The sequence below is a fragment of the Paramacrobiotus metropolitanus genome, unplaced genomic scaffold (assembly GCF_019649055.1).
Source record: "Paramacrobiotus metropolitanus isolate TYO unplaced genomic scaffold, Prichtersi_v1.0 Parri_scaffold0000016, whole genome shotgun sequence".
Lineage (NCBI taxonomy): Eukaryota > Metazoa > Tardigrada > Eutardigrada > Parachela > Macrobiotidae > Paramacrobiotus > Paramacrobiotus metropolitanus.
Window position 1 is genome coordinate 1602307 of NW_026570236.1, and position 17032 is coordinate 1619338.

At 40.5% G+C, this 17032-nt stretch overlaps 1 protein-coding gene across 2 annotated transcripts; it reads right to left on the bottom strand.

Annotated features, from left to right (window-relative positions):
• Positions 1–3122: 3122 nt before the first annotated feature.
• Positions 3123–14453, bottom strand: LOC129585280 (gonadotropin-releasing hormone receptor-like). 2 transcript variants are annotated; one of them, XM_055477905.1, is made up of 7 exons: positions 14292–14453; positions 13309–13872; positions 12389–12482; positions 7489–7592; positions 6002–6285; positions 4819–4981; positions 3123–4176 (listed from the first exon to the last, which is right to left on the bottom strand). In XM_055477905.1, the coding sequence occupies exons 2-7, from the start codon at positions 13692–13694 to the stop codon at positions 3885–3887; spliced, it is 1323 nt and encodes a 440-aa protein (XP_055333880.1). In that variant the 5' UTR covers positions 13695–13872; positions 14292–14453; the 3' UTR covers positions 3123–3884. The 2 variants fall into 2 exon arrangements, with proteins under 2 accessions (XP_055333880.1, XP_055333879.1); XM_055477904.1 differs by having other exon boundaries at positions 13309–14453.
• Between the last annotated feature and the right edge of the window lie 2579 nt (positions 14454–17032).

Consider the following 17032-nt stretch of genomic DNA (forward strand, 5'->3'; position numbering starts at 1 on the left):
CGTGTAATTTTTGTGGCTGCGAGGTGGCGGCATCCATGTAAATATTGCTGTTGTGTAGAGACTGAACACGCTGAATAGTGTAAGTAACCCGGTCTACTGCGCACTATGTAGCATGGCTGTAATTCCCAACAAATTCCGACAAGATTTTACAATAGATAATAGGTTGATGAGGTGGAAGGCTGAAATTCTCCAGGAGAACAGGGAATGCACAGCAAAACCCATGCCATGCGGCGATGCGACAGACGAAGATGGAGGTCACAAAAACGTGATTTCTAATCTGTTCCGTGCATGGACGCTTGTAAGGGTTGCACGGAAAATCTTCGCCTTAACATTTACATCATCTAATACATCGCCCACCTTAAAGATTATGCAACTGTAAGATGTCGTCAGTACCTCAAGACATACGCATATCTTCAACAAAGTAATATTCTATTCTCCGCTTACATCCCTAACCTTGTATCCACAACTACAGTAGCCTATAGACACAAATATAGCATGGTCTGTCGTTCTCTCCGGATTAGCCGCTTATAATGTCTCCAAATGTCGATTAGCTAATTAGACGCTGGTATTTGCGACGCTGTTGTTACATGCGCCGCTTACCATGTTTATGCTTCGTTCTCGTGATTTCGTGAGAACGATATACGTATCATGTTGCGTACAGTACTGCCTTGAGGCCATTTTTTTGCTCTACGAGTAGTAATAGTTAATATTGCGACACTTATGCATAGAATAAGTAAGTTAGAGGGCACTGGAATTTGCTTGGGACAATGAAAGGGAAAGCGTTGCAAACAAAATGCTTCATTAAATTTTAGTTGGCATCGTATATCAATATAATGCTGTAAAGAAATCCTGTAGCCCACACAACAGCGTTACCATACTTTTAGTTGTTACAGAAAACGAAATGAAAACATAATTAGAAATATGTTTCTAATTATGGACAAGTCAGTTCACAAAAATACGGGATATAAATATATACTCAACAAAGAACGATTGTACAAAAGTATTCTTTTGTACAATTGTGTGTACAATTGTACAATGATTGTACAAAGAACGATTGCAGAAAAGTATTACTGGTTGCGCGCGTGCTTGTACTTACATAGTACTTCGATGTATGGCACAAAGCAAAAATGCAGAATGATGATATTTTCAGGGGGAACCAAACCAATTAAACCGCAAAGCATGTAGAGATAGCAAATAATTTGTGTGACACATTTCTGTACTTTCCCAATAATATTAAACAAGGAAAACCAGATACATTTAGCAGTCATAATACAGCTAAACTATCCACTGCGTTTTATGGTAATACTAAAATTAATGAAAGATGGTTGTGGGTTTGTAAAGAAATAGACTCGGGATCTGGAAATATATAACATAATGTATACTTGCAATAGATACACTACTCGTAAGGATCTTTCCGAAATGCATGTAACGTTCTATAAGAACGGAAGAAAATTTCTTTCTTCGTCATGGACATCTGTCTTAGCGCGTGGTGAATAGCCACCAAGCAGAATCTTTACCGGAAGCATCAGAGACAAGTGAGCGCACCTGTATTCCAGACATACGACGACAGTATGTAGGATTATTTTTACAAGGTAATTTAATTTCCGTGACGTTCCGACAAATACCGGTAGATGTACCTGCTTCATCCATGTCAGTTTTGCCTATGTGACGTGCATCGAATGGCGATAATTACCTCCGGATAAGCGCAAAATTTGGGGTGCGCTCAAAGTCAAAATAATAATCCCAAAGCTGCGCTTTAAGTCGTACATTGTCTGTGCAAATTATATTTAACGCAAGACGGAGACTTCGTACCAATATATTAATGCTTTTATCATTGTGCTGTGTGAAACTTGGGTGCTGGTTTATGTACTACACTGAATAAGCACAACTGCCACAACCAAAAAAAGTACCGTTTGTGTCACTTCGTACTCCAAAAAACCCGACCACGGTACAAAGCAGATAACATATGTACTGCCACGTTCATAATTTCAAATGATTATCGCTGTTCAGTTATTACAAATTTTATTTAATAATTATCAAATTTATGTTCAGTTTTTAAACGGCTATAAGCGCGTTCAAAAATCGACGTTTCAAGCGTATCACGCACAGGAAGTACTGTGATTGTGGAATTCCGTTTTATCTACAGGCTATGTACGTTGTAATAACAGATTTCGCTCTATATGTACACTGGTATCAGAAGAACATGGAGCGCAACACAAATTTAAAAAAAAAAACGGAAACCTCTGACGCAAAATACAACACTAATGAGCAATGATTACACATAAATGGCACGATCCAGACACTCCAGGGTTCAACGGCTATATGGAACGACGTTTAATGTTAAACGATTTGTGGCAATGTAATATAATATATTATTTACTGGCAATAGTGTGTCGAAACCGATACCGGGTGATGTGAACTCTGCACTCGTTTTATTGTAATGATAATGTCGTTTTCCGGCAAACTCCTTATTACTGTGTTGGCCAGACAGAATCAAAATGCGTCAAAGAAGGTGTCTACATAATTAAAATTATGTTTGTTACTTGTTTGCATTTGATCCGACGATTTACGGAGCGGTGCAAGCATTTTCAGAAGAGATAAACTGCCGGTTGTAAACCGAGCCGAGGACGCACCCGGCGCCCGTAAAAGAGAAACCCGTAAATCACATTAGCCAGTGTGACGTTACTTTGCTTTACTTCCGCTTTTGAGTAGGTCACAATCTTAAGATAACGCTTACGCTCCTAACTCATTCATGTGCAAATAACTCGAACAAATTACGCCATCCTCTAAGCCGCTCAATAATTAAATCTGGGTACACGTTATGCATACATTTTCAGTTATAAATTAACACATATTTTTAGAATTTCGGGCAACTTATATATTTTTAAACCGACTACAAGTAAGAATAACGTTTTTAATTTTTATGTCACTATAGCTAATTGTTCTGGAATCGGAACATGTTTTTTACGGGTAGCAGTCTAAAAAACGGCGCGCAGAGTTCTCTGAATGAATCAGATTGTAAAGTTGATAAATCAAGTGCTGTAACTATTGCCTGTGTGGATCTCATACGCCACTCAACGGCGCGACCTTAGAGCAACACAGATAGAATTTTATTGGCGCCAATCTCTGCGCTGTGAGCAGTGCAGCCAGCCCCACGTCAAGTGCTATTAAAACTTCTTTCGCATATAGAAACATCCCATAGTAGAAACCAGCTGAGGCGTTGAGATCCCGGGCCGCATTTATGGACCCAGCAGATGAGACATGCAGTGGCGCGGCCATAAAAGATCAGATATATGGAGAAGAGAGAAAGAAATGAGAGAGGAAAAGCCTCTGACAAGTGGCCGACATAGAAAAACATTTTACGGGCGTCCCGTTGCGGAACACTTGACATGTTTTAATTACACTCCAGTGATGGCGCGCGCGGCCGCCGAGGAGTGACCGTCAACATAAATGTGGGTGTCCTCCAAAAAAGCCGGAAGCAGTGCGTAATTCACGGTGCTGCTCGCTCGACGGTGTCCATCAGCATCTTCTTATACATTTTTATAACGCTTTTGCCTGGTATTGCACGGTGATGAGAGATGTCTCCAGATGGCACGCCGGTCGCGGCAAAAAAAAGCGTCGCGATTGCGCAAGTACACATGGCCATTCTGTCGACAGTGGCGTCCACATTGATCCGTCTAACCGGTACAGTGTACGATGTTTTTCTCGGCATTTCCGTAACATCGGCATCCCAGCGGTGATATTATCGCATCCCAGGCAAGGAAGCCGCCGGTGAGTGGCCGGAAGTGAGCCTGGGCGAATATATTCCCTCGTCGCCGCGGCCCGCGCGTATATACTCGTACACACAAAGATGTGTGCTGCTGTGGATATTACATCACACACTGTCAGCTGATCGGACGGCGGACGGATAATCGATTATTGGTATGTATCCAGCCGGCTGGTGTGGGTAGATTAATATTATTACCATTACGATTATCATTCAGCGGCGTCCGTCTGTGTGTCCCTAATGTCTTCCGGCAGCAGGACAATACCGTCAAATGTCGATCTAAACGCAGGGAAAAGATTCCCGTGACAATTGGATTAAGGCAGGACTGGGAGACGGCGAAGATGAAGAGAGCGCGCTGGATCCGCGGATCTAGCGATATCAGTGAGTCTTTGTCGAACCAATACCAGCAACTGTCGAAGAAAAAAACCAACAATTTAGGAACCGGTGTTCATAAATTGCAAAAGGTCATTTTGGCTTAATGCAGAACAGCGAGTCTATGTCTAATTATCATAAACTTGCCAAGGAATAAAACTAACAATGCAGAAACCAGTATTATACAGGTATAAGCCGCAAAAGGTCAATCCGACGTTATGCATAGCGCCACAATGACAGTTCAATCACTTCAATGCTTTTATGTGTATTTACAATTAATACATGTACATGTATACCGTACATGTATCTGTGCACATGCATCTGTACCGTATACGTGTATCTGTATTTAAGAGTGGACCTTTACGTCGCAAACAAAGACAGTTTCCACAAAGTACAGCCACTTATTCTCCCCGCCGGGATAATGATATTTTTCCCCGGGTATTTTCGGGATGATTAATTATCCTTGCGCTATTGGCCGGCCAGTCATGACAAGTCATTAGCATTTTTATATAATTACCATCGCGATTTACGTCGTGGACGGCCCGCGCACATCGATTTGAATAAAGAATGCGCCCGACCCGGCTTTTCGTGTATATATAGTGACTATTCTGTGGGATAAGTGCCGAAGTGGGCGGACAAGTAGTCGACGCCAAAGGGAACAAATTACCGCTAGCACGCACCTGACTAAATAATAGGGCACCCAGCACACCAAGAAAACAATAACTAATGTGATCGCCATTTTGAAGCTTTTACTCTTGGCACGCATGTAGATGTTGGGCGCGTTTCCGTAGCGCATGGACTGCCCGAGATTATAGTCCACCATCGCATTATCAAATGATGGATCTGTAAAGAAAAAATAGAACAACATCAGTGACTTTGTCCCGGAACTTGACGGGCTGTGTCGAAAAAACAACTTGCAACGACATATCATTCGTTTTTCTTGCTCAGTTCGCGGAACTGGTACTATCGAAAAAATTTTCTGTGCTTTCGGTAACGTCTTCCTGTACTCGCTGTCTCTTTCCAGAGCAATCAGTACCCACGTGAGTGGTGTAGTAATTTATCTTTTTTTATTTGATTACGCTTAAAGCAAATAAAATAAGATAAACTACAATATACTGTATTTGTATTCATATTTATGCCTGCATATCCACCAAAAAACGATTAGATCATAAAAAATCAGTACAATCATAATTACGAGTACTTAAACACTTATATGCTGTATTTACTTACAGTACTGTAATGGAACGATGAAACGGATTATTTTGCATAACAGCATTACAGAATTCGTGTTTTTAGTCACATTGTTGTAACATATTCGCTTGCCAATGTTCAACAAAAATCTACGGACTTTCTGTTTTACGTTCACAGCTTAAACAGAAAATTTCTTTCGATATTAATGTAAGAAACCATCGGGATTTGATAGACCGTTAAGTATAAAAATGCCTACTCTTTAACACAGAAATTATTTTTGTTTTCGAAGCAGTAACAATTTTTTTTTTGCGGAAGCGGAAGCTCCCTGATCTCCTCGCTGCTTCTTCCAAATGCGGAAGCTCCCTGATCTCCTCGCTACTTCTTCTAAATGCGGAAGGTCCCTGATCTCCTCGCTGCTTCTTCTAAATGCGGAAGCTCCCTGATCTCCTCGCTGCTTCTTCTAAATGCGGAAGCTCCCTGATCTCCTCGCTGCTTCTTTCTGTGCACCATTGTCAGTTATATTATTGAGCGTAGTCCTTCATATCCGATGGCCGTTCTCAGAACGGCGTCCCAAACACACAACAGCACAAGCAATAGTACAAGTTACCCTAACTGCATTTCCGTTTATTATACCAATGGTCCAATGCCAAGAAAAATCCGCCTGCAACTCACCCTTTCGTGATCGCCATTTATGGCGGCGTGCATTGCCGACGGCCTGACCCGGCGGAGGAGTGGGACAATGCATATCCGGTACTGTCAGCGCCGACGCGCTGAGCGGCACGGCCGAATAGCCGGTACTGCAATGCTGCTCGCCGGCACCACCACCGGATCCGTTGTGGCTGCGTGTATCCGGACGGGATGTCATGAGATGACGCCCCCGTATGTAGAACCACAATCGCCCATAAAAAACAATGAAAAGCAGCAGGGGAATGACAAACAACATCAGCGTCACGAACCTATAACATATATACAAAAGAGGTCACCATTTCACAATTGACAAGATCATACATTTGCTTCTTCCTGAAATTCGCTTTTATAAGAAAAATTAAATGCAGTGCAACAAGGGGAATGTATCTTATTATGCTGTTTTTTCAGCCCAAATAACAAACTCTGCCTTATAACTAATAAATTTGTAAGTGTTTTTCTAGTGGTAGTAAAAAGAAAAAATCCGGAAATAAAAAAGCCGCCAGTACACACATACTTGTCCGGCATTTTTGTAACACTCAAATGGCATCACACAATCCACTGTATCGTATGTAACAGGCCTACTATAAAGTTAGCTGTAGGTGTTTATATTTTAGACGGACGTATCACATAAATTAATGGTTACATAAAATTCTGTGAAAAACATCAAGCTGACTATCGTCTGTTTTTCAAAATCCTTTGGACGATCAGCCTGCTCAGTTCTATTTACTTATATAACAGAACTTCACGGAAATATTAATTTGTGTGATACGTGCATTGAAAATACACTTGCATTGAATTCAATTATTCACTCACTTTGTATTTTTTTAAAATCCCAAATTTTAAGTAAGTGGATAATTAAATGTTATTATCGATTATTTGGTGCGGGTTTTTTCTTCGTGGCTGATACTTTGCCGGCGCCTAAGCGGCGATGGTACATGTCCATACACAAATCCAGCAACATAATTGATTTATCTACTCTAATCCATCATCGAAACAATTTGTTCGCCTGACAAGTGCTTGTGTGCCACTAGTAATTGCAGTGAATGAAAAAACATAAAAAATGACTGGTCACAACTATCGTTATGTCGTGTACTACATTGTTGGCGATGATCTTCTTGACGTAGGCACCATCATTGAACCCTGAACTTTTTTGGAATTTCAAAGAAGATATCAAGCTATCCATCTCGCTTACCGATGGTTCCCGTTTCTTTCGATTATTTGCCAGTAAACCAAGCGATCAGTATTTATGCCAAATGGATAACTATTTTTCTTATTTCTATTTTTTTAAATTCTGTATTTGTATATTCATATTTTTTTCCGTTTTGTTTTCGTTTTTAAGAAAAACTTTTTACAGTTGGTACTCGCTTTAAAAATACGCGTATCAAAATGGTTTCATTTTCATTTGATTGTTGTTTCTTCATATAGCAATAACGCAGTTAACATAATAATAATTATAGCTTTTATTGCCTTACACATTGTATAGAAGTTCCAGTTCTGGTGTCGGAAAGGCTCCAAACGTGGCGCACTGAGCAAACGTGGTGAAGAAGGGATGATATAGCTTTCGGAATACTATCGCCTACGAGAGACAGCAAATCAAATGACGCACCAGGAAATTAGCAGCACGAGGGCACCGATCGTGATAGCGCTCGTATAATTGGATTGTCCTGTTCTTAAACTCAACATTTCGATATTATGCAGAGCCATTATGACGGTGTTGATTGATTGCGGCGGCTTGCAAGCACTTTATTAAAACACCTACAAACTGACCGGCAAAATTACTATTAAATTGCGAACTAAATATGGCGGATAAAATTCACCGGATATGTTTCTACCGTGCAATGATCAGCAATAAAGATCTAAAATTAATCATTTTCTGAAAATTACTAGATTTCCACAGCACAATTTATATTTTAGGAGATACGGCTTTAAATTCAAGTGCGATAATTTAATAATCTTTTGAGTAAAATATTTATAAAATTTAACGGGACCATCAGCTCAGGTGGGTGGCCTTCCTTTTTCATCGAAAAATGCGTGGCTGCGAGAGATTTGCGGTTAAGTATTAAAAGAGAATGTTATAGCTTCGTTAGAGTTATAGATCTCCGCACTTTCCTGCTGACGTGAATACTTGAACAAATTTACGCAAAATACCTGAAATACATTACACTGATGGGCGCAAGTTGCAGCCGTAACGGCGGTTACGCCACAATGATGTTGCTGTGAACGCTGCCACCGTTAGTTAATTTACAACCAATCCCAGATGCCGCTTCGATCAGCCGGCATCGTGGGAACTATGCACACAAGTTTACTGACTTCCTGGAAACAATTAAGAGCAGTTTTGGCATGTGTACAGCTGGGTAACCAATCCTCCACCATAACTTAAACTCAACCACCACCGACCTCACAGCCCAGGAATGCCGTGCACGTAAGTAGCCGATCATCCCAATCAAATTACACTTGATGGATGTGAATGCCGGTGCAGTGCCCGCTGCTTTTTTAATACTGCACCATTTTGGCACGCGACGAACATTCTAAGCCGCATATTAAGGGTATATTGCACTGCGCGCCCGGCTGATATTTTTATTTATATCTGGCTCCCTTTACAATGAAGAAGAAATAGGATATTGGTTTTTGTACAGACAAAAAGTGACAAATTGCAGTGTTGTGGTCAGTATCCATACACACGCGCTTGAATAATGACACCCGCCCGATCATTATCCCAGGGGCAGAAATGGGGGGATGCTTCGACGATCAGAACAATCAGCGGGGATACATGACGCTTTTTTATCGCCAGCATATATCCTAGCGCTGTACACGGCCCGGAGGCTGGGTGGGGGAAGATATTAATAGGCGGATTGGATAATGATCGGCGTTAGATGGTGATAGATGTCTTACTTGTACACTTGTAACAGAATCGGGGTTCGGTTACTGCATGCCGGTCTCAATGACCTTACATCATACACTGCAGAGCACAGACACATAACAGGCATAATTAGAAAAACCCTGTTTTAAACACAATCTGGCGCTCCCAGATCTCGTGATGACCCATGATTTCTACCGTGCTTTCAACGAAATACTGTTGTGTGAATATCGCAGTAAGCTAATTGTGATATTCTCGCAATGTTTTCTTATAAGAAAATATGATCTCGTATATCCTATTCTCTTATGAGAGAAAATCATATTATTTTTATAAATATGATCTGAAGGATATGTTCTTTCTATATAATTCTCTTAGAATTAAGGATTCTCATATTCCCAGTAAAAATTTTAAAACTGAACAATTTTTCTCGTAAAAATTAAAAATACGATTAACTGCCTTTTCCAGTAATGTTCGTCTCTACGTCCACATATTAATTTTATTTACGACAAGCCATACAATTTTTTACTTTGAGTTTATTATTATGTATACGCCGGCGTGGCATATGTCAATGTAAACTTTATTTTATATTATCCACGCATTTTTGGCTAATAAAAAATCCTCCCCCTTGTGTCGGTGGAAATTTCCCGAAAGTATCAAGTACCCTGACTCCCGGAGAATCCTGACAATTTAATATACGGAAAGTAAAAACTTGCTACGACCAATTAGACAGTTTGACGACAGACGCCGCGGTTGTTGGCCACCATCCAGGGCACACAGGCGCGGGTGCTGGGCGATATTTCCGGCTAATATCACTTGATTTATGGACGTTATTCTTTTCCGCTGACGACCGGCATCGTAACCTTGTACTTCATAAATAAGCAGATCTCCCTGCGATTGTGGAAGAATAACGCAAACCGGGAAGATGCTGTAGATAATCTGGACGTTGAGCAGGAGCATCGGGGAAACTCGCCAATCGATAATCGTTAGGACTAAGTGCAGCCGGTGCCGGCGACACTCAACAGATTAACCAGAAGCCGATCAGCGAAAAGAAAACCCGCACGTTTTATGAGCAGCACGTACACTTGAGATTGAGCAATAGAACTGGCCAAAAGACAACATTTTTTCACGGTTAACACGATCCAGGAATGCTGGTAAAGCTTAAGAAAAGTGGGAGAAGGCAGAAAGTTTCTGCGTCTTAGTGATTTGGCAAAAATAACTGCCGGGAAGGGAAATTTCCGCAATTACCGCTAATTTCATAAGACCAGTCACGGAATTACCAAACGCAATCATTTTTCAATTTAGCTAGTAACTTATAAAAAATATTACTTACAAAGTATACCCATATTTAAATTATTCTTATTCGATTCTACCATATATGCATATAAAGTCAATAATGTCTTTTAATTTTGCTGATATTTTGCTCCTTTTTGTGTTGCTGCTTTTTTGCTTTTCTGTATGATTACGTACCTGCGACCGTTATTGCAAGAGAAAAGCAGAAATTCGATTTTGGAAAAATTACGTCATTATATTCGATTTTCATCATTAGATAGACGGATTAATATTAGGAGAAAATTTGGTTTTCATTAAAAGCATTCGTAATTAACTTTGCCGGAAACCATTCCCCTCTGCGTTGCGCAGTACGCGCATTATTGAGCGAAATGCGCAATTTTTTGCCGGAAATTCCATCCAGCGCAATTGTTCCGGTCAATTGGTTAGATTTACTTTGTTACATACTGCGTATGCGGGAGCGACGCCAGCAACAGTGTGTAAGTCGGTGTTACATAAGACATCATTATCCGTAATTACGCTGTCGGTGATGTTTTTTGCGGTGCAGTCGAGTGCTCCGCGAAGGGGACGCAGTATATGCATGGAAAAACATGTCTCAACCGGGAACAATTAATGTGTGAATTGCATATATATCAGCCCGTGTGATAATGGTCGCTAACGCAACCTAAACCGGCTTAAATGGACGGGCGTCTGAACCGGAACGGCGCTTGCGAGGCGCACCGGCTGCATTAACAGTATGGAGTGGCAAACGGTGGCCCCTTCCTTTCGGCCGGATCATTTTCCGGGCACTGATTGAGTTTTCTAATCGAATAATCACATGCTTCACTGACACTTTCCCGTACGTGACGGAAGTCCCGGGACGGTCGCCGACAGTAACCGGCTTCCCCCGATCAACGCTCCGTACATTTTACTGTATTTTCTCGCGATGCAGCTGGGCCACAGAAGTGTGGTGCTCACTAAAGAAATTATCGCGCTGGAATTGGCTGCTTTGTTCAGTTGATAAACTGTATAAAATTAACTTTCAAATAGTACACACTGAAATAAAATGACGAATTATTGGAAAAAATAAATCGATATAAATTAAAAATAAATTATCATTGAACCACGTTATAGGATACCGGAATATTATGAACGAGTATGAACAGATACGAATTGTGATACGATATTTCGTATCACAATTTTCAAATTTTAAAAATCAGATTGTATGCGCACGTTGTGAGTTCTGCGTTCGATCTTTTTCATCAAATATTATAAATCTGCAAACAGATATTTTCTGCAAATTGGGAATGATATGCTATGTACAGGGAAAAGAATGAAATAAACATTAGTTGGTGATTGTTAGGCACTCCTGCTTTCGAAGCGCTCTTTTGTAGGAAATATTCTTGTACAAAACGACCTGTAGTATCATGACAATCATCTAGCGGAATTTTCTAGCTTCCGACCCGTTGAATCATATTTATCAGAAAATTATTCATGCACGCAGAGACTACGCGCTTTTACAGTGGTCACCCGCGGATAATTTTCCTGTCGAATGATACCAATTATCCCGGTAAGGTTCCCCACTGCGCAGATATGCTCCAGGAAACAATACACAATAATTATAAGAAATAACTAGAGGGTGGTTGTTCCTTATAGCAGGTGAGGGCAATCATGCAATGACCCAGTATCAACTGTCTGTGTCATACCCGGAAATTTACTAATTTAAATTATCCCGGCACCCTACGTATGTACAGTGCCAGGCGTGGCTTTTTGTATTTCGCCAGATTCTGGCCGTGTTATTAATTGCACGTTAAACACACTCATGAATTAATTCACTGAAAAAGTATATGTTCAACCATACTCGACATTTGCATTTTGAATTATTAAAGACGTGCTACCAGATCGAATATGTTATCTAAGTTATTGTTGTTATTATTTACATCGAAATCTCCCGTTTCTTGTAGTTGACTGTCTTAGCTAACGGAAAAGGAGGATTATAAAACACTCAGCTTTGTAACATTATCCGGTTGGTAAACATATTGACGAAATAATGCAAAGCTACTTCGCCTGCGTCCACATACAGGCAATCGATTACGTGTATTGTATTTGCATTTTATGTTCGATGAAAATCAATGCAAAATATGCCGGTTAGCCATGAAAAATTCTGGATCTCTTATATTATGCCTGGGGCCAAAACTGGATTATCCTAAAAACGATATCCGTCAAAGTGGCCCTACGATAATACATACCTGTGGAAGGCTGCATACGGCGCTGAGCACCCACACCGCGGCCACCATGGACTTTACACGGTCATTGGCCGACGTCATGGTGGTGAAGGGATACCTAGCCAAAGTGATAGCCCACAGTTATTCAAGGATTCAACAAATCCTGACATAAATCCGGTAGCTTCCGGCGCGGCACTTATCCGTTGCGACAGCTATGCCAATGCTCTTTTAATTTTAGATGCGTCAACGAATGCTGGCTTTTTTTAGTTATATTTGCTACCGAATAATTAGTATGTTAACTTGAAAAATCAAAATTGCTTTTCTAATACAAAAAAGTAGGGCGAAATTTTTAATTAATTAAACAGGTATAATATCTGATTCAAGAAGAGAGCAGCGATATAATTGAAACAACCAGTAAATTTAATCTAACTAGATTATTCCGAATGGATAAACTGTCCAATAAATATGATAATTGAATAAACTAATACGTTAATGCAGCTAAACGGAATTAAAAAAAGGCGTAAATCAATAAAATCAATTCGGGAATCCAAAACATTACGCTACTTTGTCCATAGTTACACAAGTGGCGCTTCAAACTGAATTAAACTACAAAATGTGCATTATTTCTTACGTCGGGATTTAATTTTGATCGATCGATGAAAATGACAGGTGTATAAAAATCGATACTCCAGGTGTTTAAAACAGTTACTGATTTTTCAGCACCGGATTAACTGTGTATGAGAAAATGTGATATTAAATACAATTTTAACCCGTTAAAAGTTTTCAGTTGCATACCCAGTACAGTTTTAGGCATCTGATAGTAGCGGCAGCTTGATTCTGTTTATGCCAAAAAGGTATTTACAATTATTAAAAATTTTGACTGTAGCAAAATCATTTACGCGAGAAATGCCGACCGTTTGTTTATCTATCCTATTGTCGCTTACATGATAATACAGAAGCGATCAATAGAGATGGCCACGAGATTGAAGGAGGACGAGTACAATCCGAAGATCCGCGCCATCATCATGACCTTACACACGCCCTCACTGGCAAGCCACTGCACCGTGTACGCCCAGGCGATCTCTAACGGCATGGTGAGAAAGGTCACCAGAAGGTCACTGACCGTTAGACTGATCAGGAGGATGGTGGTGCGGGACATGGGGCGTGGCCGTTGGCATAGAAGGAAGAAGACGGTCAGATTGAAGAGGCTGGAGATGGACATGAGGATCCCGTAGCCGATCATCTGCACCCGGTGGCCCTCGTTGAAGCGCATATCGGGCGGCAGGGTGAAGTTGAACAACTGGGTCAGATTGGCACCGGTCAGGCTCATCTTGGCGCGGTTCTATAGTACCCAGTGCGAACAATCAAGAAAACCGGGAAAATCCAAATTCCAGCTATAAATAACTTTACTGGCAGTCGGTCAAAATGTGTGAGAATAATCCGCAATTAAGCCCCACAAATCCGCTCGGGTCATTATGTTCGACCCCGATTGACGCAGGATGGGATTCCTGATTACCATCACATGCACGTTAATCTGAGCATAACGCCACCAAAACCTAATTCAATACGCAACAACACAATAATATGAAATGTAATTTGCGCAGAAATAATATTATTTCAAGGGCGCTGGCATATATTTGCAGCTAGTATATGAATCGAGAAAATGGTAGGTACACATTGCGCAATCACGCTGAAAGGTCGACAGGAAAAGCAGACAGTAGCGATTAAAATCAGGGACAATAGCTGCCGGGCATGCTGAATCGTTTTGGTATACTGTATGATAAAAATCTACGCGTTGCGGCAGCAATTAGCCGGTACATCATGCTCATCCCACATGAAAGCGATTACGCGCGGACATCGCGCGCCGCATAATTTGTATCGTTGTTGCATCCATCATGCTCAAGTGATTAATCCTTAGTATACATACATTTAACTCTACTGAACGTCGTGTTTCGACGGGATAAAATTGGAAATCAGGAGCACATGTACACTCAACACCAGCTGCGACTGATTTCTTGGCCGTCGCTCGAGACATACAGTATAGCCCAGTCAACGGAAGCAGCGCATCGTATCGCGCGCGCACCCACCCCCCGGCTGATAAATCCAGGAAACGCGTAAACGTGCCGGTTGTTGTATAATAAACACGTAGCTATTCTATACGAATCACCGCCGGCTTAGAAGTATCAGCACACGCGGTACCACAGCGATTGTACTGGTCCCGCCTCTATCCGCGTAATCGCTGTGGTGCAAAATTGTCGCCGCGCGCCGGAAGCGTCAAGCGGCACCCCGTCGAAACACACGGGAGGGATGTTGTTATACACACACTTGTACACGCGGTGATTGCTGATTACCCGAGCCCGGTAATTACAATACACTGCAGCAGTGGCGCGGGTGGTTTTTCTTTGCCGGGGGATTAAGTCTTCGCTAAAGTCCTTGACTGTCTGGTTGCAGGCTATGCGAACAGTGATAGCCGGTACGTTTCTTTTTGTTTTAGAAACAAAATCGATAATTAATAATGCGCTGGGCATAATGTCTTAATCGAACCAAAGGGAGATTTGTTCCGCAGAAACGATCAATAGCGGTCTAAAAAAAGGTATTTGGCTTACTCATGCGCCAATGAAATGTGGCCGTGCCAGTTTTTGTTGTTGGCTAATTGTGGCAGTTTTAACCAGGTCACTATTTCTCTTTTCGGCTACATTAACTTTGTACATGACCGTAATCTATCAGGTTTATAAAAAAAACAGGCCGACGTTATAGCGTACAGTATATGCCATGCATGTGTTATAGCGTGCAATGAGAAAAATGGCTTAATCATTATAAAAATTCCGCACGTCATAGTTGTGCAATGGTAATCGGGTTTTCGGAGAATAAATCGCGCTACTGATAAATCAAAAGATCAACCTTGGCTTTTGAAAATATCATGTTGCGAATTAGTTTTTGGCTCTGGTAAAGGATCAACCTCGCCTTAAAGGAAATCATGTTGCGTTTTATACGGTTTGCACCTTTGCACAACCTACCTACAGTGGTTTATACCTAGTACTAGGCGCAAACGGAAGTCATATCAATTTCCGAAATCATCAAGAAGTTATTAACGTCGTCTAACAATTCGTGAATGTTACTTGTAGGAAGTCTTGAATGATCTTGCAATAGTGTCCAGAATCAATAGCAATTAGTACGTCATGCACGTTTTGCTGCAGTCGTCCATGTTGTAGCTTTGAAACCAAGCCAAACTGTATCAAATATTGTTTAAAAAAGGGTTTAACGATTTTAAACAAAAAATTTATTTAATTTAGTTAACGAATAATTTGGAAAAAACCAAAAATTTATGAAATTTTTAATTTTTATTTAATATAAAATTTTATTTTAATGTGCTGATACTTGCTGGTGGCGATTTTCTGTTGTGATAACAAAAGTCGACAAAATTTTTCTCCATATCTCGAAGAAAACAGCAAAAAAAATACGTAAGCTCAATGTACACTACCGCTAGCGCTACCGCTAGCGCTACAATGTACACTACCGCTACCGGTTGCCTACCGAATCGGCACAACTAACGGTAGTTCTTCGCTTAACTTTCGTAATTGTTTTGCATTTTGAATTTTATTCGGGTATCTGAAAACTGAAGCACAAAGGCTAACGCGTACCTTTCCAAAATTTTATGCTTACTTTCTTAAAGGAAAAGGTTTACTTAACTTACGTCACTCTATCCTGCAAATGGATTAGGCGAGTAAAAGGTCAGCGTGGCCTTTGATATACGTTCTGTTGAAAGTAATTATAAATGCAACACATACAGTAGCTTACACCCATTTCTTTGCGGTTGTGATAATTATGTCAGTTGTACGCTTAGCTGTGATATAAATGCTATCTGTACATAATTGTAATTTGGTGCTTCTTGCAGAAACTTTTTTAAAAAGTACATTTATTACAGATACACATTTACGACTGTATGCAGTAGCCGCATAATGGTGTTCCAGTCAAACTCGTATACTTTTCATTGCTTCATTACAACCAGATTTTAAATTCAAAGCAGTTGAGTTTATTCCGGGTTACATAAACCCAGTTTTTAGCTGCTACGTTTTCAGTTAGTGAAAAACATTAATAATTTCAGGAGTTTTTCTTTACGGAAGACATTCAGAAATTATTGTACCAGCTGTTATTAAACAACCACAGAACTAGTGACCCAATTGTGCCGCTGGATTGCGTTTATTTGATTTCAACAATGGGAGAATGGCAAAGGAATTCCGCTCTAAAAGTTTCACATGCCACGAACACATTATCTCACTAATATTGATGCAACAGCTTTTTTTTCGATATCGATTGATTCGCTCCAGTATAGTAAATCTTTCCCCATTAGTGCCTGTACATAACCCGTATATCAAAGTGCATGCATGTTTGCGTTGATTTCCGACAAAACAGATCTGTAAAGCTCGGAAAACGCATCGACGTTAATTTTCTTATGCCGGATTTGTTTTGAAGTGTAGATTACAAAGCGTCAAATTACCAACATAACTTTGGTTTTTTTACTTAGGCTCTGGTACTTACATTAAACAATTCCAATATTTATGCTACTTTACTTTATCATTCCACATTTTTTAATATTGCGTTCAGTACAAGCAGGTAGAGATGTAAGGAAAGAACAAACACAACACAAGTTTATGAATGCTTATACAG